The sequence below is a fragment of the Quercus lobata genome, chromosome 4 (genome assembly GCF_001633185.2).
Source record: "Quercus lobata isolate SW786 chromosome 4, ValleyOak3.0 Primary Assembly, whole genome shotgun sequence".
Lineage (NCBI taxonomy): Eukaryota > Viridiplantae > Streptophyta > Magnoliopsida > Fagales > Fagaceae > Quercus > Quercus lobata.
The window spans coordinates 23,239,889-23,265,784 of record NC_044907.1 but is presented as its reverse complement, the minus strand read 5'-3'; the positions used below and the strand labels follow the sequence as shown (position 1 = coordinate 23,265,784).

Genomic DNA, 25,896 nt, shown 5'->3' with positions numbered 1-25,896 from the left:
GAGCAATGCTTCCCACTGTTTGACAAAAGTCCTCAACTAACACTCCTACTCTTAGACACAGGCTTTAGGTACAAAGAAAGACAGACTTTTATTATTGATACCAATCAAAAGCTATAAGTTGGAGACATCATCAGCTACAAAATCGGCAATGAATAACGGAGTTTCCTATTTCCTCCATCCATACAATTTTAGAATTACAAGATTGGCCCAACACAGCTATGAGCTATAAAATGAGTAGGTTTTGTTATAACTTGCTTTTGTAAGACTAAAAAACTAATGATTTAAAAGAAACATAACACTGACTTACCTCCTCTAATGAATGAACCATACCTAAAGTTCTAAACTATTTCATTTTGATGCCCAATTGTGCCAAAATAAACCCACCTATACTTATGAGTTGCTTTTTGTAAGTTGAACCCGATTCGTTAGGCTACAGGAGCTCTCATTCAACTAAATATTACACCATCCCAATTCATAACAATGGCTTAAACTAGATCCTCTTGAAGATCTCTTTTCAAAATCCCATCTGAAAACATGGCCTATGACCACTTAAATCAAACCCAACTCAATCTCACTTAAAATTCTCCTTTTAAATCCAACCCACACCAGCCTTGGCCCACCTCTTGACCCATTTTGAATTAAACCTATTCAGTTCGAGTCCAACCTTAAAATTTAACCCATTCTACCATAAAAGCCCACCTAAAACTTTACTTAAAGCTCTTAAAGAACTCAAGCCCAAGCCTAGATACACATTCAAACATAAGCCTAATAGTGAAACATATCATTTTTCTTTTCTCCAGCCCAGTCCAAAAATATTAAATCAAGTTTTTATTGTCTAGTCTCGGAGAAGAAAGCCATTTTAGAACTCAATACCCAATTGTAACCCAAAACTTATACAGTTCAGTCCAAAAATTATAAAAGTTGAGACCCAAAAAAAAAAAAAATCTCATTTAACCAAGCATAACATAATATTTAACTTATCCAACTAACATACTACATATATAGCAGTACATTGATTATCAAAAAAATATAGCAGTACATTCTTTTGGAGCTAAAAACAACATAAGAAATAACAAAGAAGAAAAAACACTTCAATGCAGTAATTATATCAAGCTTATTACAACCAAAAAAATAAGGAAAAAATAAACAATAAACAAAAGAGTCATATGTAACCCCCTGCTTAATCAAGTTCAGCTACAAATATGAAATAAATAAAAATAAAAATTGCAAGCACCTGCAACGAATGAAGAAGTTATTAAGGTGTTCTTCCCATATGAATAATGGTGTCAAGAGAGTACCCAAATCTGTTGGATTGAAATAACCAATGAAAGTAAAATAGAATAGAATACCGTAGAAACATCTTAGTAAAAATAACATAATTATCAATGATATAAATAAAACTACCATTTCATCTAGAAAAGAGACTTTGACAATGCAAAAAACTACCATTCCATTGGATTTGGGGTTGAGCAATAGTTGCATTGCCACTTGCCAACATTGGTGTCATTATTAGAAAGATTAGGATGTCAAAAAAGTGACGATAATCTAAATTTATTGCAAATCTACATGGAAAAGTCATTAATTTAGTCCTCATCACATATACCCCCAAACCACAATTCATTCCCAACATTTTCACTGATATATTCAGAAGGAAAACAAAGATTGAACTTAAAAAACCAATAAAAATAACACTAACTAAATACAACAACCAATATAATATGAAGCTCCAAAGAATGTCAAGATACTCTCTTCCCGCTAAAAGCAAAACCAATGCAAAATATGAATGATATTGTAACTCCAAAAACATATACTTTCAAGGTGCTAAACTACATAAAACACATGTAACACCTCAACTACCACTATTAATATGGTTTATTATCAAAATTCAAACCAACTTAATACAACAACCAACATAATATAAAGCTTAAAAGAACCTGAAGATAGTATCTTTCCCTCTGAAAAGCAGAAATATGATGCAAAATACTGGCATATATCCACCAATATCATCAACCAAATGAACCCAAAAAAATAGAAGCCCAATCAAATTCCCACAGTAGGCTTACATTACAAGTTTACAAATACATCAAAGAAATACTTCTACTTACTTATTCTAATGCAAAGGAAGCTAAATAACAATTCATAATCCAAAATAAGCAACAGGGTATTCACCTAAACTTCATTAAGAAGCGCAAGATAAGAAAAAGAAAGAAACTTGGTGGACCTGTAGAGAATTGAAATACTTGGACTTTTTTTTAGAAGCAACTTGGACTTTAAAAAGGAAAAAAAGGGAAAGACCAACCATAACAGATTAATAGCTTTCCTGATATTTAGTTTTCTAAAAGTTGGCAATATCCTACAAAGGTCGACAATAACGGTCGTTACTTAAAAATTAGGACTCAGATTCATTAACTTAAAATTAGAAGCTTTTTAATGCAGCACCTACCAAAATGAATACTCATGGTAGTCTCAATTTTCAATCAATCTTGTATTCCCAAAATAAGGCTACATTAAACAGAGCGACAATCTAACAAAGAGGCAAATGAAAAGATGGAAAAAAAAAAAAATGACATCAACAAAAAGAGATGTAAGGAAGAACCTACCTAAAAAACCCTATCTCTATAACTGAAATTTAGCAACCAACATTAGGAAAGAATTATAGCTGGATTCAAAATTGGAATCGCATATATTATATCACCTGCAATTCATGTTGATATAAGAGTCTTAGGATGCTTGGACTATCCTATGACAAAAATTAAAATTGAATGGAAAAGATGGCATAAAGAAACCGAAACAAATCCTCCAACAGTGACAAAACCATAACCTAAATAAAGAAAATTTAAACTCTCACAATCTGAAATAAAACAGAAAATTAAGTAAATAAGAAAAGGGTACAAAGAAATGAACTTGATGTATAATTTTGAAGCATTTTTTTATGTTAGAATTAAATGATTTCATTTAACGGGCAAACAAAAAGAAAAACAAAATCTTACAAAAATCTACCAAACAGGGAAAAACATTCTAACCAAATAACAATAATCAACAAAACAGAACCCAAAAAATGGAAAAATAAAATGGGAAATCAGCTTACCTTTAACCTTGATTCAATAACCTTGATGAAAATCAGGAAGCACTTGGTCCTAAGGCACACAAATGGAGTAGCTTCTCACAGAGTATATGGGTTTTAAGTCTCTATTTCCATATTTGATGACTTTTAAATAAGCTTTATATATGACTAGGATTGTAAGAAGAGAAACCCTAATCATTCAAGTCATCATGGGCCGAATTTCAGATTTGAGATTTTTGAAATAGTAGTTATCGATAGATCGAGCTTATGTCGAGCTTCTCCATTAATCTTCGATAGCAACATCTGTCGAGCTTGTGTTAAGGCTTAATGAAACGGTATTTTCTTTCACTTATTTCTTGGATCAACCTTCATGTCTTTAATGATACCACTTGATATGTTTGAACAACATACTCCTTGATACATTAATCCCAAGTTGTCAAGACTTAATGAAACAGTCTTTCTTCACTTGGTTCTTGGATTAACCTTTATGTATTTAATGATACCACTTGATATATTTGAACAACATACTCCTTGATACATTAATCCCAACTTAGATCTACCCAATTACAAGTGAAGTTCATTTTGTCAAAATATGACCCTAACAACAATAACAGTGCTCCTCCCTAGTAAAGTTCAAGCTTGATGGGACAGTACTCTTCCTAAAATGAATGTCTCATCATCATGTTGAAATTCTATAACACCAACCAATTTTTATTTTTTTAATTTATTTTATAAGGTCTCGTTATTTATTTAGTCTAAATTCGGTAAGGATGAGATGTAAAAGAAAAACTCATGTTTTACACCATCCAATAAGAAATTGGCACATCAGTTTTTCACTTAAAACTCAATAGATCCTATCACACATAATAATATCTCGATAAACTCATAATCAAAGTTGGATTTTCAAATGGGTATTAGAATTGATTGAGTGTGATTATGCTTATTTTTTAATATGTAATATGACGATATGACATGTTGAAATTGGAAGGGTAAAACTTGAGATTTACACCATATCCTTATAGAATTTAATCTCTTATTTATTTAAAAGGTCTTGTTACACAATTATGGAAAGCCAATTAAGGCCCTTGGCACTAACCATGCAGGTTAAATAGCTTTAATATTGACCAAATTACTATTATATTAGTCGCTAACCCGTGCAATGCATGAGATTGTTTTAAATCAAATGTTAACATGTTCAAGTTTAAACATTTCTCTAATTACAACTATTGAAAGCTATATTGGCTCCAATATAAGATGAAACATGTAGTTATGATGAAACTATCAAAGTATTACACATAAGATCATTAAAAATGAGATAAATAAAAATATTATGAAGTAATATATTACAAAAATCATAATATGCTCTTACATTTGGTTTAATAAGTATTACAAAAGAACCAGTAAATAGAATAAGTATACAATTGTGCTTACATCTTCAAGCTTTATCCAATTCTTTTTAATATTCTATTTCCTCCCTTTCTTAGGCTCTTCTCTTTTCTAAACTACTTCAAGCTACTTAATTTTTCACCAAATTAATATCAAGTATAACACCAAATTATACCAATTCAATCCAAGATTTACAATGTAAAACCAAACACTCTTAATGTCAATAAATTTCATAATAACCCCACCCCAGCTATTAAATTATAAAAAATCCAATATATCTATAATTTTCGTGAAAATAAGTATTCCATTGGTCTTCATCATGGAATTCAGAAATAAAATAATAAAAGAGATTAGACACACACAAAAAGAATTCAATATATCCAAGTTATAAATAAAATACCAATACTAACTATGCTAAGGTGGAAAATGGTACTATCTTTTGCCATATATAAATACAACATGACCTAAGACCTCAAAAGCTTACATGGCATATGTTTAAATGGTACTATATGATTTTATTCAAACATTAAGAATACAAAAGCCATAAATCTAGATATTTATGGTATTTGTTTCAAGTTTATGCCAAACCAAAACTAAAGGCAAGCCTTCAAAAAAAACCAAAAATATACATTTAAATCCAAATTTGTTAATTGGGAGACACTAGGTGCAATTCACAATGGCTTTGTAAAAAACAACCCAAAAGGAAAAAATAAATGTTAAAATCTGTGTGGTCTTCCAAACTAGAAAACAACCCAAAATTAAAAATTAAAAAAGAAAGAAAGAAAGAAAGATGCAGATGATATGTAAAAAGATGGGTATTTGATAATGAAAATTAGAAGGGTGTGAGTTAAAAGGGAAAAAACCTTGTTGTAATACCATTAATACTCTATCCATATATCGAAAGACACTTAATATTTTAACCAAAGGAGAAGAACAAGAAAACTTGCTAATAAATTTGATAATCCAAATCGATAATCCTAAGCTTAAAGAAGAATATTTTAAAAAGCTCAAGAAAACTATGATTAAAGATGAAAATGATAAAAAGATAAAATCAAAGATAGATCTTGATGAAACTGTAGAAAGATTTAATAAAAAGAAATCTAAAGAAATAACTGTTAATAATTAATTTACAACATGAAATTACTGTTATTAAGAAAGAAATCATTGAGCTAAAAAATAATTTAAAGAATATTAAGGATGATAACTTTGGCTTAAAACAATAAATATTACTTTTAAAAATTGACAAACAACTTGATAATAAACAATCTAATAGCGAGCCTAATGAGCAGAAAGATGAAAACTACCCCAATCAACATGCTCATCTTTCTGATCCTACTGCTGATGTTAATAGACTCAGTCTTATTAACAGATTGATTCCTCCAAAATGGTTTTCAAAAGTTAAAATTTTTGTTTTCCATGAATATGAATTCAATGTTATTGCCATGATTGACTTTGTTGCTAATATGAATTGCATTCAAGAAGGAATAATTCCATCTAAATATTATGAAAATTCCATGAAGAAATTGCTTTCTGCTAATGGTACTCAAATGGAAATCAAATATGAATTAAATAATGCTCATGTTTGCCATGAAAATGTTTGTTTTAAAATCCCCTCTGTTCTTGTTAAAAACATGACTAATAAAGTGATTCTTGACATTCCTTTCATATAATCTTTATATCCTTTTCTTATTGAACATGATGGTATCACTACTGACCCCTTTGGGCAGAAAGTGTTTGCTTCTAGATTTGAAGTTAATACTAATGATTCTTTAAGCTTGATTCATGCCAAAGCCAAGCATCTAAATTTTCTAAAAAATGAGGTTAGATATAAGAAGATTGCTGAAAAACTTTTTGATAAATTATTACAATCCAAAATTGATAATTTTTATAAAATTTTGATATATGATGTTTGTTCTGATATCCCCAATGCTTTTTGGCATAGGAAAAAGCATATTGTCAATTTGCCTTATGTTAGAGAATTTAATGAGAAAAACATTCCAAGTAAAGCTCGTTCCATTCAAATGAATGTTGAAACTGTCGAAGTTTGTAAAAAGGAGATTCATGATTTACTTGCTAATAAACTAATTAGGAATAGCAAGTCCCCTTGGTCTTGTGTTGCCTTCTATGTTCAAAAAAATGCTGAAATTGAAAGAGGGACTCCTCTCTTAGTTATTAATTACAAACCTTTGAACAAGGTACTAGAATGAATTAGGTATCCTATCCCTAATAAGAGTGACCTAGTACATAGGTTATAGCATCATATTTTCTAAATTCAATATGAAATCAGGGTTTTGGCAATTCCAAATCAGTGAAGCCGATAAATACAAGACTGCTTTAACCACTCCCTTTGGACATTATGAATGGAATGTTATGCTCTTTGGTCTTAAGAAAGCTCCTAGTGAATTCTAAAATATTATGAATGATATCTTCAATCCCCTGGATCTTGAAATGGCTGTATGTAAAGGAAGGTGATGTTCTTACTTGGCAATGGTTTGTTATATGGTGGGATAAATTTTCCCACACCCAAGATGTTATTGTTAATGTTACCCAGGAATTCCCTGCTGCTCCTCAAAGCACTGTTAACAATATTACTTACGTTAAGGGTCAAGCTTTGGCTTACGCCCTCATGCAGGCAGCCATGCCTTAACCCACTACATCTACACCTGCTACCACATCCACTACTAAACCTGCTATGTCTTCTGCCAAGACCAAAAAGAAGAAGTTTGCTTTTGATGGTCTCGACAAATCTACCTTAGTAGCTCTGTTAAAACAACAATGAAAGGATGAAAAAGAAGCCACAAATGATAACTCAGAAAATGAAGAAGAAGAATGCCAAGAATTTGGGGCATCCTCAGAAGCCTATGTTGCTAATACCAATCCCTATAATCAGGAATTATTTGGTCATGATGAATCTTCAACACTAGATTTAGGAGAGAATTAACCTTGTCGGCATAAGTTGCCAAAATTGCTAAAATAATTCTCTTGATAAGTCTGCACTAATTCCCTGATAAAGCTACTAAGGTGCTTTGATTCCCTGCTCTTGCTTTGGCTATTCCCCACTAGGGGATAATTACTTCTCCAAACAGCACATGACCTGCCATAGATAGTAAAAAAGTCAATTTTATTGTTCACATGAATAGTAAAAGTCAATTTTACAATTTAAATAGTGTTTTATTTTCCCTATAAAAAGGAATGTCTCTTTCAGCTTAGAGGCATCAATTAATTTTTCTAGTTTCAAATTCCATATGGTTTCCAGATTGCTTCCTAAGCCTGAAACCTTTTTCCCATTCCAGTTTAAAACTTTGTATCTACTATTATCTCCTGTAAGTGTTTAAATCTCTTATTAAAATCTTATTATAATGCCTACTGTTTTATTTTAAGCTTTCTTATTTTCAGCAATTATATATATGGAAATAAATAGATAGATAGGAGGAGGGGGGTCCAGTGATGTGGACTGATATGGGCAGAGGAAGTTAAGGAAGCTGAGCAGACAACCACATACTCCCTGAATCTTCTTTGAATGAGCTGAGTGGAGGCACGCAAGTCCACTTTGCTTTTAAGATGGAGCTCAGTGTTTCTCATCATCCATATCTCCTCTAAAGTAAGGGCCATGACTAGTGAAACTTTCCATTGGTTTGCTACTCGACAAAGAGCATCTGGGGGCTTGATAACTAGATTGACTATGTCCTCAGGTGAATTAGCCCTTGCATCTTTTGCTCTGAAACCCCAACAAGCTGAGAACCATAAAGCTTTAGCAATTGGACATCTAAGAAACAGATGACAAGGTGACTCGATACATCCCTGACAAAGGAGGCAAGTTGGATCATGAATATCCACCCTTTTTAAAAGGTTTTCTCTGGTTGGAAGGGCGTTGACCCCTAATCTCCAAAGGAACATTTTAATTGTTTCAGGCGCTTTTAGATTCCAACGCTTTTTCCAAGCTACAGTGGAGGAGTCTTGAGTGTTGATATGGGAAGAAAGTACGCGACTAAAAGATTTGACAGAGAAAATGCCCTTCAGATTTAATGTCCATATCAACTTATCAGGGGTTGGCCTGATAGGAATAGGGATAGTGAGAATGGCTTGTGCTGATGGCGAGTCAAATAATTCATTAATCAGATAAGCCTTCCAACAATGCAGATCCGGATCAATAAGATGGGATACCAAGATAGGTTGTTGGGTAGCCACTCCATCTCTAGGTTTTGGAATAAAACCTTGAATCTAAGGAACCCAAGGATCTAACCAAACATTAATGGATGAGCCATCCTCAATGAGATAACATGCACCCTTGACGATGATATCCTTAGCTTTTTCAATAGCTCTCCAGATGGGGGATGCATTTTTTGGGGGCTCTAACCTCAACCAGTCATTCTTCACCATGTACCTAGCCCTTAGAATTTTCATACAAAGGCTATCTCTCTTAGATGCAATCATCCAAGCTAGTTGGCCAATAGTGCATTGTTGATGTCTTTGGATTTTTTTTAAAACCCAAACCACCTGCACTTTTAAGGATGCAAAGCTGGACCCAGGCTCTCCAAGCAAGGAATTTTCTTCCTTCTTGATCTTTGGCTTCCACCAGAATCTTCAGTTAGAAAGTCCAACTTGTCACACACTTTATTAGGAACACTAGAAGTTGACATAGTATATGTAGGTAAGGATTGAGTGACCAAGGTTATGAGGGTTCTTCTGCCTGCCCCGGATAGGCACTTACTTCTCCACCCCCATTAACTTAGACTCTAGTCTTTCCTGGAGGTAGGCAAAATCTTTGGAAGGAGCTCTTGAGAGGAATAAAGGGGCGCCGAGATATACAACATCTTTTTTGAGATTTTTGAATTGTAGGATTCTTTCGATGGATCTCTGGGTTTGGGGCTGAGTATGCTCAGAGAAAAAAAAACGCCAGACTTATTGTAGTTGATACTTTGCCCCGACCAACTAAAATATTTTTTAAGAACATTGGCTAGCATCTCTGTTACTGTTTTAGAGAATAGCACAATGTCATCAGCGTACATAATATGGATTATGGCTGGTCCACTGGGGCTAGCTTTAATGCCATTGATATTCTTTATTCTTAATTTGTGATCCAGCAACCTAGACAGCACCTCTTGGCCAAGAATGAAGAGATAAGATGGAACAATAGACAATAGTGTGCTTCGGCCCTTCCTATAGTGAACAAATTAATGGATTAATGTTGCAAGTCCATTTGTTAATTGATGAGTTATAGTTTGTTTGCTTCATTAAGGCTGAGCTGGACTGCCCACTAATAGGCGTCCAAATTGGACTATAAGAATGACAAGATTCTGTAAGCTCAACTTAGTGACTAAAAAAAAAAACACTCAGCGACTATGTATACACATTTTCATTTCTGGGCTTTGTTATTTTTTTGTGAATTTAACTTTGGGTTTGGGCTTTGGTTCTATTTTATAAATTTATTTGAGGGTTTGGAGTGGGCTGATAGTATATTTTTATTCTAGGCTTGGCTTGAGTTGGGTTTAGTGAAGAACTTTTGGACTGAACTATGTAAATTTTGGGTTACAATTGGGTATTGAGTTCTAAAATGGCTTTCTTCTCCAAGACTACACAATAGAAACTTGATTAAATATTTTTGGACTGGGCTGGAGAAAAGAAAAATGACATGTTTCACTACTAGGTTTATGTTTGAATGTGTATCTAGGCTTCCGCTTGAGTTCTTTAAGAGCTGTAAGTAAACTTTCAGGTTCACTTTTATGGTGGAATGGGTTAAATTTTGAGGTTGGACTCGAATTGAATGGGTTTAATTCAAAATAGGCCAACAGGTGGGGCCATGGCCGGTGTGACTTGGATTTAAAAGGAGAATTTTAAGTGTGATTGAGTTGGGTTTGATTTAAGTGGGCCTGGGCCATGTTCTTAGATGGCATTTTGAAAATAGATCTTCAAGAGGATCTGGTTTAAGCCATTGTTGTGAATTGGGCTAGTGTAATATTTAGTTGAATGAGAGCTCTTGTACCCTAACGAATCGGGTTCAACTTACAAAAAGCAACTCATAAGTATAGCTGGGTTTATTTTGGCATAATTGGGCATCAAAATGAAATAGTTTAGAACTTTAGGTATGGTTCATTCATTAGAGGAGGTAAGTCAGTGGGATGTTTCTTTTAGATCACTAGTTTTTTAGTCTTACAAAAGCAAGTTGTAACAAATCCTACTCATTTCATAGCTCATGGCTGTGTTGGGCCAATCTTGTAATTCTAAAATTGTATGGATAGAGGAAATAGGAAACCCTGCCAATCATTGCCGGCCTTGTGGCCGATGATGTCTCCACTTTATAGTTTTTTATTAGTATCAATAATAAAAGTCTATCTAAACAGGTATAAATGCTTGTGGGTGTGGGGGGCAGGGGTTAGGGTTCAAGTTTCCAAGAGGGAGTTTCATACACATATATACTTAGATTAGGCTAGAGTAGAGATTCTATCTTGTATCAAAAAAATAATAAAAGTCAATCTTTCTTCGTACCTAAAGCCTGTGTCTAAGAGTAGCAGTGTTTGTTGAGGACTATTGTCAAACAGTGGGAAGCATTGCTCCTAAAAACAACCATGGTAATCGGTGGTGAGGAGATGAAAAGTGTGACCATTATGCAATAAACACCCATGTGACAAGATAAATTATTTAGTCACATCAGTAGTGCCTAGTGGTCTACCAAGTTAATAACATTGTGCCATGTGTTATAATTTACTGACTAGGATCCTACTCACTAGGGGTGTGCATGAGCTAGGTTTGGTCGAATTGAAGAGTTTTTTTAACCCACCAACCCAACCCACCATGGTGAGTTAAAAAAAATCCAACCCAATCCAACCCAACCCAAACAAACACAAACTATATAAAGAGAACTTAAGGTCAAGGTTTTATTTAGAAAGAAAGGCAAAAAAGTAAATAATAAAATTTTCTAATATATTTTTCTAATATATTTTTAAAATTTTAAATATATATTAAATATAGTTAGGTTGGGTTGGGTTAGGCGGATTTGTGTCCTAACCCACTGTAAAAAAAATTTTAAAAAAATTCATAACATTATTAATTTGTAAAATGTCACATTGTGATGTATTTGCATTTGTACATTATGAATAATGCATAAGGATGAAATGGATTAAGTGAAGTGTGTTTTTGAAAATTAGAAAAAACATATTTTCTGAGTTTGGGAAATAATTTTGAGAAAACTAGAGATCATTGGTAGGTTAGCAGAAGGTGTTCTCTAAATTGCAACGTAACCTAGAATGACCACATGATTACTTTACCTTCTGGATCTTAACAAATTATAGGCAATATATTCTATTGCTTGGTGAGGGTATAAGCATAAGCATAAACAAATAAACATTGGAATTGTGAAGCTATCTATTTAATATCTAAAAGTTGAAATGTAGCATTTATAGTTGCTATGCTCTTAACTTCTTTCTATCCACTTCGATCCGTTCAACCTATTTTGGTCAACTTCCGCCCATTCCACCCACTTCTGTCCATTTCAGTTCACTTTGGTTCAATTGATCCATTTCAGTCTATTTAGTCCATTTCAGTCCACTTGGGTCCATTTGGTTCAATTTGGTTTATTTTTGTCCTTTCAGTCCAATTGCATTTCATCTCTTTTATTGGAACTGTGAAGAACAAACAACTCGAGGGAAACTGTGTGATCATTGCATGGTTCAGGGATTTTTGGAGTATGAAGTGAGAAGTTGCACATTTTGTTTTGAAGTGTTTTTGGTTTCAACAAATGAAGGCTAAACATCAAAGTCCAATGTTGTTACAAAAAATAATTGGAGTTGACCATTTACTTTGTCTTGAGAGTAAGAGTAGTAATGATGCAGTATGGATTATCAAGAACAATTTAACTCAGTCAGCTTACTTCCTATTCAGCGAAAAAAAAATCAGCTCACTTCCTAGTTATCAAGTACACCCGTTATGTCCCTCCTCAAAAAAAAAAAAATAAAAAATAAAAAATAAAATAGTATACCCGTTTTGTCCAAGATATGGTAAAAGATCTCAGGGAGTACTAATTTCGATAGTGAAAATCAGCAGTTTATCTAATTGAATTTCAGCACTGCCTTCCGTTTACAAATGGCCAATATGAAAGAATCATTCATATTTTATTAGTTTATAAATGAAAGTATTACATCTAGTTAACTCTAATAGTAAAATCTCAACTATAATTTAGTTACTAATTATTTGTAGAGATTTGTGAAGAGTTAAAAAAATTTAGTCATGTTGGTTACTTTATATAAGAATAGAATAAGCAATTAGCCTAGGAAAATGTTCAAGCTTTTTCAATAAGAAAATGAAGCAAGTTCGAACATATAATCTAGCTTGATGATGAACTCAAATTTAACTCATGTTCAAAATAAATTAAGTGAACTAAACCTGAACTTTTAAAGGAAAAACCAAAAACGCCAATGTTGAAGGAGAACTAGAGAAGGCTCTATCGACCTAACCAAGTGAGAACAAACATCAAGAATAGCTTTAGCCCCAAATCATCACAACTAAAAATAGTAAATGTCTCCAGGTTTTAAGAATATTTTTAATGCATCATCAAAAGACAAGGTAAAATCACTTTCCTGAGGTTTTCGGACACCATCGTACATTGTAGTGTACTCATTTATGACAACGTACTCATATTTATAGTTGTATAGTATCTTTTTTTTTGCAACAAAATCTACGCTGTACAACAAAATTTGATTTAACAAGAGGCTGAATTTATTCTGCAACAGCAGCAAATAATGATACAGAAAACTAATTGGGACATGAACTACATATAGATGGTGTGATTTAAAGGAAAAACAAAAATGAAAATATTTAAAGAGAACTAGAGAAATTAAGGCTCTGTTGTATTAGCCAGGCGAGAACAAACAAGAGGAATAGCTTCAGGCCCAAAGCAATGTCACAACCAAAAATAGGATGATAGCCAGTGCAAAACAGAACCCAACAATTGCCATGAAAGCCTGGAAACAGTTAAAGGAATGAGATACTTGTAATCGAACAAAACAAGAATTTTTAAAAATTTTCAGTGTCGCTTACCTTCCCCTGAGACTCAAACTTCAATTTCACAGTGAACCATGACAATCCTCTGTCTACAAAAGGTGCAAGGGTAAGCGCTCTGCATAAAAAGAACCTCTATAGAATCAAAAGACTGTTAAATTTAACATAAAAAGAACTTCTATTCAATAAGAGTGAGTACAATGGCATTTAAATGAAATCAGTAGTTAAACAATATCATTACGAAATAAAAGATGGGAAAAACCTAGAACAATGTTCATAACCTATAGATAAAATTTGTTTTTTTACTGAATATAATATGCCAGTATCAAAAGTAGAAATTTTAAAATAATTTTTTCAGCAATAATATTTATTTTTTGATAGGTAAGAAAGATATATATTCAAAAAACTGCTAAATGCAAAGTAACACCAGCATATCAAAAGTACAAAAAAAAGATGAAAAAGCAAAAACGAAAAAAAAATCACTAATTACAAAGAAGAAGAGAGCTAAGAAAACACTAATAACATTCATGCCTTGGAATCATCATATCATCATATACTACATTCTCACAATGTTGATCACGAGATTTACAGCTAAGATTGAAAAGAAACAATCCCTTCTGCTGCCTCAAAGAGACAACTTATTTCAACAGCATGCACTAGATTTAGATTTAACAATTCATTACATATGGCTTTTCCCTTTTTCTCCCATTATTGTGTTCTTGTATCTGCTTCAACCAACAGTATAGTTGAGCGATTATAACTTCAACAAGCATATATTCCAAACAGCTCAAATATATATATTGACCAATGGCTCAGATGACTTAATTTAAAACAATATTATTTCGCTCCATTTTTAGTAAAATAGTAAAGAATATTCCATTATCATACAGCTGAATTGCTTATTCAAGAATCAAGAAACATCATGATGTCCACACAAATTACTAAATAATAGAAGAAAATTTGAGTACTGGCAGCTCACCCGCCAGCTCTTATAAGCTTAGTAATTTGTCTTCCGGCCCACACCATGGCCATTACTTTGAGGAATCTGAAAATGGCCAAAAGTTTCACAACATCTATTTATTTTTTTCTATACAACTTCTTGATCATTTATGCATCAGAAAATAATAATATATTAGTAGTCACCTTTCAACAGCGGCAAGATAACCCATCCTTCCAGGTACAGGAGCAACATAAAACCTAAAAGCAAGTGTAGGTTGTATTTATGACGAGATATATTCAGAACACCTTCCTGACTACCGTAGAATCTAAACAAAAGAGGTGAGATCTCTACATTTTCCTATTAATTCTTCAAAAAAAATTTCTATTCCTAGAATCAACATAAGTTAAATTTATTCCTCAAAAATTTAGGATTCAATAGGATCTTTAGTATTAACAAAATTCCTAGAGAATGGAGGAAGAAAATTTTAACACCTATATCTAAGAACGAAGAAGATATTTAAAACTATAAAAAATTGCTATGAAAATAAACTTATGAGTCAAACTATGAAACTTCAGGAGATAATGATCAAACATAGGTTAAGATACTAAGAAGCATGGACATTCCAAAATCCTCAGCATGTTCGTGTTGACCATCCCTATCTGACACATGACAATGCCGGCCATGCCAAGGACACTCCTATACACATGTCCTCATTGTGTTGGGAGGGGAAATAAATTTTTTTTTTTGTTTAAAAAAAATTTCTTTGATTTTAGATATGCTTTTAAAGATTTTGATAGTTATTATTTATTTTGAAAACTTGAAATAAACATAAAATATACCTAAGAATGTATATTAAATAACATTATTAATAGTTATATCCCCTATACCAATCCAAAAAAAAAAAAAATTTAATTGTCATATTCCCACCATGTCATGTGCTAATTTTTCAAGAATTATCATGCTGTTGTGTTTGGTGTCATGTCATGACTATGTCCATACTTCTTAGTTAAGACATGAAACAACAATTTTGGATAATCAATTTAGTTTTATGTCAAGGCAGTCTACCACAAAAGCAATTTTCTTAGATATCTAATTGAGAATATAAAAAATCCCAGAAATCTCCATATGGTTTTATTGATATAAAGAAAGCATATGATAGAATACCTAGAGAGGTTGTGGTAGGTTTTTGAAAAGAAAAGAGTTCCTCTAAAGTATATTAAATTGACTAAGAATATGTATGATGGAGTTGTAACTGGTGTGAGAACAAATAAAGAGTAATAAGTATAACAAATCAATGCTAAGGAAAATGTACTTTCTAAACATAGTTCAAGGTTTGGCTAATACATACACGTCTTAACAAGTGTAGTAAATAACCGGAAGTTGCTTTGGAAAGTCTCTTAAGATTACCATGCAGAAAGCAATTTTGACATTCAGGATTCAGCTATCTAGAAACAGCATAATTTAGCACCCAACTTGGAAAGTAGTAACCCAATTTAATGAAAAATACACACCCAAAAAAAAAAAAGTAAGATACCCTGTTTGATTCCTCAAATAGTAGAAGCTCTAGAGTGCACTTCCACCTTTTACAAGCACTGGTTTAGTTCTACAAGAGGGAAGAAACAGAAGTATGCCAAATTGCCACATGCTGTATTAGACACACAGTTCAGAACAAATTCAATCTGCAAGCAAGCAAACCCTGGAAATTTGAATCAGCAAAAGTGTGGGGGAAGGTAGAGTACTTTGAATTTTAATGGTTTCGGTGCTATATGAGATTGAAAGGATAACAAATTTGGGATGAATGCATTTTGCTTTATTTAATAGTGAGGTTTGGGAGTGTTAAGAGTGGAGTCTTGTGGAAATTTATGTAGAATGAACTTTATGCTTGTATGTTTGTGTGTGGAAATTGCTGTTCTTGAATGGGTTATTATTTTTGAATGATAAATGATACGCGCAATCCAATGGGAGTTGAACCCACGACATCATTTTCCGTCTAGAGTTTATATATGGAGGAGGGGCCAGTTGAGATTGAGTATATGGGTGTATTATGTTTTTGGCGATCTCTGATTTGAGGTTATATAGAGAATGGCAAGGATTTTCCGAACTTTGAAAAGTCAGTTCAACTGGAATTGTTGTGATGATTCTCTGCTTTACCATCCCATCCCTGTTGTGTATGAGAGATATATGCCGTAATGAACTTAACAAAATAACAGACAAATGACATACAAGGTGTCCGCCATATTTTGGCTTCTTTGTATATGCGATTTTCAGTCTTTCTATTTATTTATGTCCTCTTAATTCCACTAGATGAAATGGGCCCGTATATATCTTTTTTACTCCAAATTCCCTCAATTTTTGCTCTCAAATGGCAATTACTTCCATGCTGATAAGCTTGAAAATGCTTTGGAACTAAATTTTTGTGGGCAGCCCGATGAGCCTGTGCTTGAGGACAAAGATGATGACGATGAGGATGACGATGATGATGAAGTTGAGGGTAACCAATAAAATTTTTAAATAACTTATAAAAAATTTAGTGATTTAACAAGAAACTTTTTGTAGTTGCACCTTTTTTTTCAGTAAAAGATTATCTATCATAAAAATTACATTCATATGTGTTCCATGTATTCCATATAAATGGAAAATGGGTTTTAGGGTGGTGTTTTTTGCAACTTATTAATCTCTCTCTTGTGTAGATACCACGTTAATCTCTCTTGTGCAGATTGGGTAAAAAACAGTGCATTGCTATAGTTTGGAACTATAAGATTGTTATGATGTGCAATAAGATTTTTTTTGTCCCTGATGTATACTTCCTGCATACTCAGGTGACACCCTTTTTCTTTTTAATATATTTTTATTACTTATCAAAAAAAAAAAATAGAGAATGTTATGATGCACAAAGAGGGTAGTCGCCACTAGATTGGCCAACATCCAAATAAATTGAAGATCAAGTCCTTGAATGTAAATATAGGGCTTTCTAATATTTTACCTATAGATTTAGGATGTTGATTTTTCATTTATTTTTAAATTTAAATCCTGGATTTTGTTATTCTCGCTTTGTCTCTGTTTGACTAGTTCTTTTGGATCCTTTCATTTACAAATTCTTCATAATAAAATGTTTGTGTCAAGTTGGATTGCAGTTTTCTTTTCTTTCTTTCTTTTTATTTTTTTTTTTTTTCCTATTTTAAATAAATTCTAAATCTGTTTTATTTTCTACTGCTTGCTTATCACTAATGTGTCGCATTTATAGAACATTTTCCTGAAAAAAAAAAGTTACTCTTGCTTGAAATTATTGTGTATGAGTGATACTAGTGGATCTATGGATGATATCCACTGGTAGCAAAAACTGAACTGATATACAACCATTGGGCTGATTGTTCAGTGAAATGAAATGAAGTTCTTTTTAAATTTGAACTAAATGAATAAAGTTGTGCAATGTGATCCCTCCTAATTAAACCTTTTTGTGAAAATATCGCTGGATCCAATAAGGATGCAATTGCAGCTAATATTAACCTTGCTTATTTAATTATGTACATAATGGTTCTTTTCTTTTCTTTTTTCTTTTTTCTTTTCTTTTCTGATGCTTTCTATATTATCAGGACAACATGATGGAGATGCAAGTGGTAGGTCAAAGCAAAGCAGAAGTGAAAAGAAGACCCTAAACTTATATAGCTTGTTAGAAAATAAAAGGGTTGTTCTGTGGAGCTGTGGCTTATCTTCTTCTTGTCTTCTACTCACCTCTTTCTCAGTAATACTTAAAAAAACTAATACTGACATGTCAATAGTTTATAAAACAACGGCAGTGCAAAGAAGATCTTTAACATATTTAGCTTGTAAGCAAGTTACAAGGTTATTTTGTGGAGCTGCGGCTTATCTTCTTCTTGTCTTCTACTCACATCTTTCTCAATAAAACTAAAAAAAACTAATACTGACATGTCAATAGCTTATAAAACAATGGCAGTGCAAAGAAGATCTTTAACTTATTTAGCTTGTAAGCAAGTAACAAGGTTGTTTTGCGAAACTATGGCTTATCTTCTTCTTTTCTGCTACTCCACATCAAAATATCTGTCAGAACCCACTCATGAATTGGTAAATTCATTTGATATGGTTTTATTATCTTTTATTCTTAGCGAAATCAGTGAGCAAAAAAGCAAAACTTAATCCACGTTATATCAGGAAATACTTATATCAACTGAAGAGTTCATCGATTAGTTTTCAAATGCAACTAGTCTAGGACCTAGTAAGACCTCACTGTTCAGCTATTGTTCTCCTGATTTATGCTAGCATGGGAACAAATGCTTCAAAAGTTGACACTGGAACATAGTAGGTTGACACATCAAGTAAAGGAAACTAAATAAATGGTTGATGCAGTATATTGGTTATGGGAATGATCACCATTGAAAATAGCAGGGTATATGAAAAAGATGATAAAATTCAAGATAATATCAGGCAATCACATTGAAGAGAGAAGAATGGGAACAAGAAAATAGAAAGTATGATGTGAAACAAAATATAGATGTCCCATTTGTATTGGCCTATGTATTTGTTGCAACCGAGAATTGTCAGTCTAATGGGATATGTTCTAGTGGTCAACCAAAAATATACCAAAATTGTGACAATTGGTTTACACTTTGTGAAAGTGAGAACCAATTTACAGATCAAATCTATACCCCTGCTCCCCACTCCTCTGTGCCAACCACCCACCCTGCCCCCCACCTCCCCCCTGCAACCACCACCTCTATCTCCCTCCTTCACACTGCCACCACCACCTCCCTCCCCGTATTCTGCATTGCCACACCACCACCACCTCCACGCAGCTACTCTGTATTGCTGCAACCACCAACTCCCTCCTCCCTCCAACTTTGCACCACCACCACCACCTCCACCCCTAAAACTATTCCCACCACAACAACAAACATCACTGCCTTCCAACCTTTTGTGGTTTTTATTGGTTTTAACATAGATTTTTTTTTCTTTTTTTCTTTTCTTCTGAAAAGTAATGAAAATTTTCTTAAAAAAGACAGCACTAGGTACACTGGGAGTGTACTTAGGAGAATTACAAACAGCTCTCAAACTACAATGCTCAACCAAATCTAAAAGAGTAAAACAAGGAGAAGGGTGAAAGGCAACATTCCAATCTAACAAGGTATGGAAGACTAGAAATTTACATTTAGTATGTCAAGCAAGTAACAGAAAATAAATAAATTTCTCTAAAAATATTATCTATTGAAAATATTTCCTTTCCAAAATAAACAGAACCTCAATAGTAATAAATTTCACATTATTGAGCTCAACTTACATATTGCCATCAACTATCTTTATCCTCTGCCATAGTGATACCACGGTATAACTCCACTAAGCCTGGTATGCTATCTGAATGCTTAACAAAATAAATTCCCCTAGATTAGGACATTTAAATTTCAAATGCTTGAAATTTTTTTCAAAGCATGGTATGATTTCATATAAGCATGATGATGAAAAGAAATGTGAGATTTGTATTCAAACAAAGATGATAAAGAAACATTTTTCTAAGTCAAATAGAAATTCTATTATGCTTAAACTTCTACATTCTAATGTATGTGAATTGAATGGTGTATTAACTAGATAAAGTAAAATAAAATTATTTTACAAAATTTAAATCTCATCTATTCTCACTTCCCACTACCGCCAGCCTGTTTGTTTTGTTGTTAATTTTTTCTAGAAAATAAGTCATTTTTCAAAAAGTATTTTCTATAAAACTATCTAATTTTCCTATGTTTGGTTGTAACCTTAAATGTTTTTGAAAACGATCTCCGAATTTCCCTTATTTAACCTAAAAAAAGAAACTTCCAAAATTTTTAGCTTGTGGAACTGTTCAAAGAGGAAGAATTATTTCCCTTAAATTTTGACCAATCCTATAAAAAGACAAAGAAACAAAAGAATCGTAGTTGTCAAAAGGAAATTAAATAGGATGTTTTTACTTAAAACAGGGTGATCCTTATTATAAAAGTTTGTATGTGTATATATATTGATAAATAGGATGTGAAACAGTTCAAAGAGGATGAACAAATGCATGATTAAGTATTGCAAAGGGGACAACCAAAGATAGCTATTACATCTCACGTTTAAGTATTGCAAAGGGGACGATCAAAGCTAGCTATTACATCTCTGTACACCGCAATTTTGATTCTAATATTACCTAGTCACTCATGGCTCTCCCTTGTGGAAGCGAGAGGAGGTGGTCGAGGGCAGTAAAGATGACCTTTTACTGCTTGTTCTTTCTCATACCAATGTCATTAGCTGGAAATAGAAACACTAACACCATATTTGGTAAGAAACAAAAACTGGAGGTCCATCAGCAATTAAAGCGCCTTAACAAGCCCGCTCTTAAGTCCATCGAGGTTATTAATCACTTCATTTAACATGTTTGTGTTCTAGTATTTTCTGCTTTAGTCTTAGAAGAGTCATTCACTTTTGTGGGTTATGGTGTCTACATGACTACCATGTGCAATAGCAGTGTAATTTTATTACAACACTAAGAATTCAGACTAATATCTATGTGTGTGTGATGAGAATGTATCTGATATAGAGCCCGGATGGAGATATAATCGACTGCGTAGACATCTACAAGCAGCCAGCTTTTGATCATCCTTTGTTAAAAAATCACACAATTCAGGTAACTAGTTTAATTAACTAAATTTCATTTAGTATCACGAATAATTTGATACTTATTGTATGTATGGCATGGACCGGGTTTGCATTGGTATCTATGCCAAATGCAATAGATGAGACCAAGTTCTTACCCAGAAGGGTTCTCATTTGATGAAATCAATGGCGTCTCTTCAAACTCCGAGCCCGAATTTACTCAGCCATGGCACTTGAATGGAAGGTGCCCAGAAGGAACTATTCCCATAAGAAGAACTAAAGAAGAAGATTTATTAAGGGCAGGCTCTATAGCAAATTTTGGAAGGAAAAAATACCATACCAACCCTCAAACTCAGAGTAATGTCGATCCAAATATCCTTGAGGTACAACTTAATTTTTAACCAATATTATTAATAGGTTTGAGCTCAATTGTATCTACTATAATGAAGGACACAAATCGACATTCATAACCTTTATTTTTCTTGTTGAGTTTCAAGAATGCAACGTATAGTGAGACTTGGGATAAGTATCATGGAATGACGGCAGACATGAACATATGGAACCCCTATACCCAAGAAGAAAATGAGTCTAGCAGCTATCAATTCTGGGTGATGAAAGGTGAATATGGTCAAGATCTTGATTCCATTGAAGCCGGCGCGATGGTATATATAATTTTATCATCATCTTTTCTTTTAGGCGCATGCTAAATAATTAATTACTAATAATTTTTCATTTTCTTACAAAATTATTTTGTGTGGAAAACCAGGTTTGCAAAGGTCTATATGGAGATAAAAACACTAGACTCTTCGTATATTGGACTGTAGGTGATTTAATATTTGACTTCCCTGCCAGCCCTAGCCATGTGTACATATGCTATTTCTTGTTTGAAAGTGTCTTTTTTTTAATCATGGCTACAGGATGATGCATATCAAAGCACAGGTTGCTATAATCTGTTGTGCCCTGGCTTTGTTCATGTTGACAAAGAGATTGCATTGGGTGCAATTGTCACCCCTTATTCCAAGTATGGTGGTAACCAATATGCACTCAAGTTCTACGTTCGGAAGGTATAGTACAACATTTCAATTTAATTACTTTATTAAATAATTCTAATTTTTGGATAGACATATATGATCATATCATATGTAATTTTTTTTCCTCAATAAAAATTTACAGTAACAAAAGTTATTGATATGTTTGAAATTCTTCTAGTTTTAGTTAAAACAATGTATGTTTTAAATTATTTTTTCCCGGTTTATGTATTTTTATATACAACTTTTAAATTTAAAGTTTTTTTTTTTCATGCGAAATTTCTTTTTACCTAATTTATATTTTAAGATGGTGAATTTAAGCTGTTGTTCTACACAAAAAGATTCATTTGTTTTCTCTTTCATTAGTCTTTATACCTTTATTTATCATTCAAAATATTACAAACTGATTTGCATGACATGTGCAATGAGGTAGGACGTTTATGGAGGGGTAGACTGGTGGCTGTATATTAACCAGAGACCCTTTGGATATTGGCCATCTTCCATATTCTCGATCCTGCCTGAAGGTGCTTCAAGAGTTACATGGGGAGGAGAAGTCATAAATTATAATTCAGGAGGGCAGCACACCACAACACAAATGGGTAGTGGCCATTTCGCAGAAGAAGGGCCCGGCAAGGCTAGTTTCTTCAAAAATCTCAATGTCATTAATGGTAAAGAATTTAAAAGGGCGCCCCGGGACCCTGTGATATTCATGACGAAACCCAATTGCTATAGTATCAAAGATTATGGAGGCTTCTTTTATTTTGGTGGTCCGGGTAGAAACCCCAATTGTCCATGATCATTGTTTTAAAATAAAGAATAAAGAGGGAAATATAATAAGAGGGGAATTATTTTCTTCTCCTTTCCATGTCACAGCAAATGTACCTACAAGCCATATGTCATATAAAACTCTCTAATTCATTAATATATAAAAAAGTTATTCTATGGAGTAGTTAAAATTTGAAATTATGTAATTTAATATATAGTGGAAGTTAAGATTGTATAATTTGTATGGTATAGTACATATACGCCTGCTTTCCTCCGTTCCAAACAAAGAGTTCTCATCCTCTTCCCCATTCATTCTACCCTCCTTGGTGTGCTCTGAGAGTGTGTGTCTCTTCCATTATATGTGGTGTATTAGTGTTTGGGAATGTGATTATGTAAAGACCCACCAACTTCAAAAACATGGTATCAAAGCTAGTAGATTCGTTGTGAGAACAACATTTTTCCAACTAGATGGCAACATTTTTAATTTTCATGAGTTACCAATTTTTTATATTTGTTTATAATTGGAATATCTGAAGGAAGGTGTCTCTCAAATCCCAACATGTATGGTAGGTAGTGGTAAGTGGTAACATGACCAAAAGAATGTTAAAGAGTATGAGAATGTCCAAAGAAGTTTGGGATGAACCCGCTCATGCAGTCTATTTGACTAATTTTAGTCTCACATAAGGATTGTATGAGGAAGAACCTCACATAGCAAGCTTGGAGCTCAAAGAATCCTACAATTTCTCACTTATGTTTGTTTGGGAGCATTGCATATATGCATGTACCGGATCAAGAAAGGTCCAAGCTAGATAACCATAGTGAGAAGTATGTGTTTATAGGTATGATCCAAGCTCTAAGGGTTATAAGTTGTGAAATTCAAGTACCATAAATCAATTGGGATGTGGAATTTGATGAAGAATGCATATGGAATTGGAGCACCCAAAAAGAAGAAAAATATCATTTTTTTTCCATTTATTTAATGAAGATAAGCAGATGAATAAAGTTCTAGATGAGCTTCCACTCCACCTTCTTCACTAGCATCCCTTATTTATGAAAGTTCATCTTCAAGATCATCACTAGATGGATTCTAGTGAAAGACTAAGGAAATTGGGTATTTTCAAGGATATCTATGAGTCAATGGAGAATATAGATGATATCACTCTCTTTCTAATAAGTTGTGCAAGATTTGAAATAGAAAAATACAAATATATATATATATATATATATATATTATAATAGGTTACAGGACGTTTATTTGAACCTTCACTTTAGTTTTCTAGTTTCAAAATTCATTGTTACTAATGATGCAAAAAATCCTCAGTCGAACTCCTTATCTATATGGATGGATGACATTAACACAGCAGCCATGAGATCCTACAAAAAGGGATAAGGTTCTCAAAGCATACGGTGTGGTGTGTGTCAAAGGGCCTTCAACGAGCTAGTCAATAAGATCAAAGCTTAACTGTACAGAGGAATTGCTATTTGGTTAGAGAATTGTAGTGTGTATATTGCAAAACAGTTTTGTACCTTTGTTCTAGTTGTTTATGCCTTTTTATAGGCCTTTGTCCCTCATTATGGGGATAAATGCTGACCTTAATGGTCTTGTATCCATTGGGAAAAAATGTTGGGGCATTGTAGGATTTAATGTCCTTCTGGACGTTGGTCCATCCACTACGCTTTTGCTTGTCTCTTAGGTGAGCCGTTACCCATGTTATTTATGGGAAGTTCTTTTAATGCTGACTACCCATGTTCAAGTGGGCGCAAGTGCCCGTGTCAAGTCTTTTAGGGTTCCCCCAAAATCCGTGGTGTTGATGCCCTACAGTGGCCGACCACCCATCGCAGTGACACTCAATCCCTTATTTATGAAAGTTTGAGCTTAAGTGCTGTGAAATGAGGGTGAAAAGGGTACCTCTAGTGTGTGACTTGAATTGAGTCAATTTTAGCCTATAATTTACAAAGGTAATTGAAGTCGCCACTAATCGTTGGATTTTTCTAAGGTATGATTGGTCACCGGACTCTATTTGATTTTATTACCAATCCTAGGCTAAGAAAAAGTTGTTGTTACTAATCTAATATGGACGAGTAAAAAATCTTGATTCTTGAGTTCAAAAATCCGATTACGTGTATGGAATGTGTTAGGTACCCCGCAACGCTTGTCCAGAGACAATCCTTTGTTTTTGTAAAATCTTAATTTTCAGACATTGACAATTAAAACAAGCTATTGGCATTAGCTCATGAGGCTTCAAAGAATTGGGCTTCGAGGTTTGATTTTGGAAGGGTGTGATCTCTATCAATGTTTTACTAGTACATTTGGAATTATTTCCAAATATCCACGATGAAAATCTAGCAACATCTACCTTATTTTCGTGGAGAAAATCTCGCAGCATTTCGCCTCTAGTTCGTTATTGCACACAAAACGCTATCCTCACTAAGCTTTCGCTGTAAGAATACCACAATGAAGGTGCCCCATTTTCATGGCAAAAATTCGGTAAAGTTTCGCGTTTGGTGTGCTATGGCACACCAGCAGAGTTTCGTGCCTATGTATACAAAATGCGTTAGCATGTTCATACAAGGGCAAGCTGAAGCTCACCAAAGCATCAAGCATGTTGATGCATGTCACATATACAGGGAAACCGATTCACTAGCTGACATGGATCGAGACAAACACACCGTGATGATCATGCACAGGATGTAGTACGAATATGCGCCTACAGCAGTCGCCTTGAGTGCATACCCACACCACAAGGTTAAGAGCAACCATGATCAGGAGAGGGCTGCTCTCCTAACCATGGGAGTCCATCATAAAAAGTGCATGAGTACCCACAAACAAACAAACATATATATACACACACACACACATATATCATGCACAATGCAAGCACACAAAGTGGGGAATGTTATGATTAATTTCGTTCCACACCAGCCGAAATGGCTGCAAAATTTCGTTCTAGTCACTTAGCCGGTAGGAATTACCCCTTCGTTCCACCTCGGATTGAATTTTGGTTCATTCCGCCTGTTCCGGCCCGGCTTGTTTCGTTGAATTTTGGACGATATATCAATTCCGGGTGGTACAGAAAAGAACATACCTTTTTACGTTTTAA

The 25,896-nt window shown here is 33.6% G+C and overlaps 1 protein-coding gene across 1 annotated transcript; it reads left to right on the top strand.

The window, feature by feature from the left end:
• The first annotated feature begins 20,566 nt into the window (after window positions 1–20,566).
• Window positions 20,567–22,826, top strand: LOC115984860. Its single transcript, XM_031107854.1, has 7 exons — window positions 20,567–20,758; window positions 20,947–21,033; window positions 21,143–21,385; window positions 21,500–21,664; window positions 21,769–21,822; window positions 21,920–22,066; window positions 22,464–22,826. The coding sequence occupies exons 1-7, from the start codon at window positions 20,567–20,569 to the stop codon at window positions 22,824–22,826; spliced, it is 1,251 nt and encodes a 416-aa protein (XP_030963714.1).
• The last annotated feature ends 3,070 nt before the right edge of the window (window positions 22,827–25,896 follow it).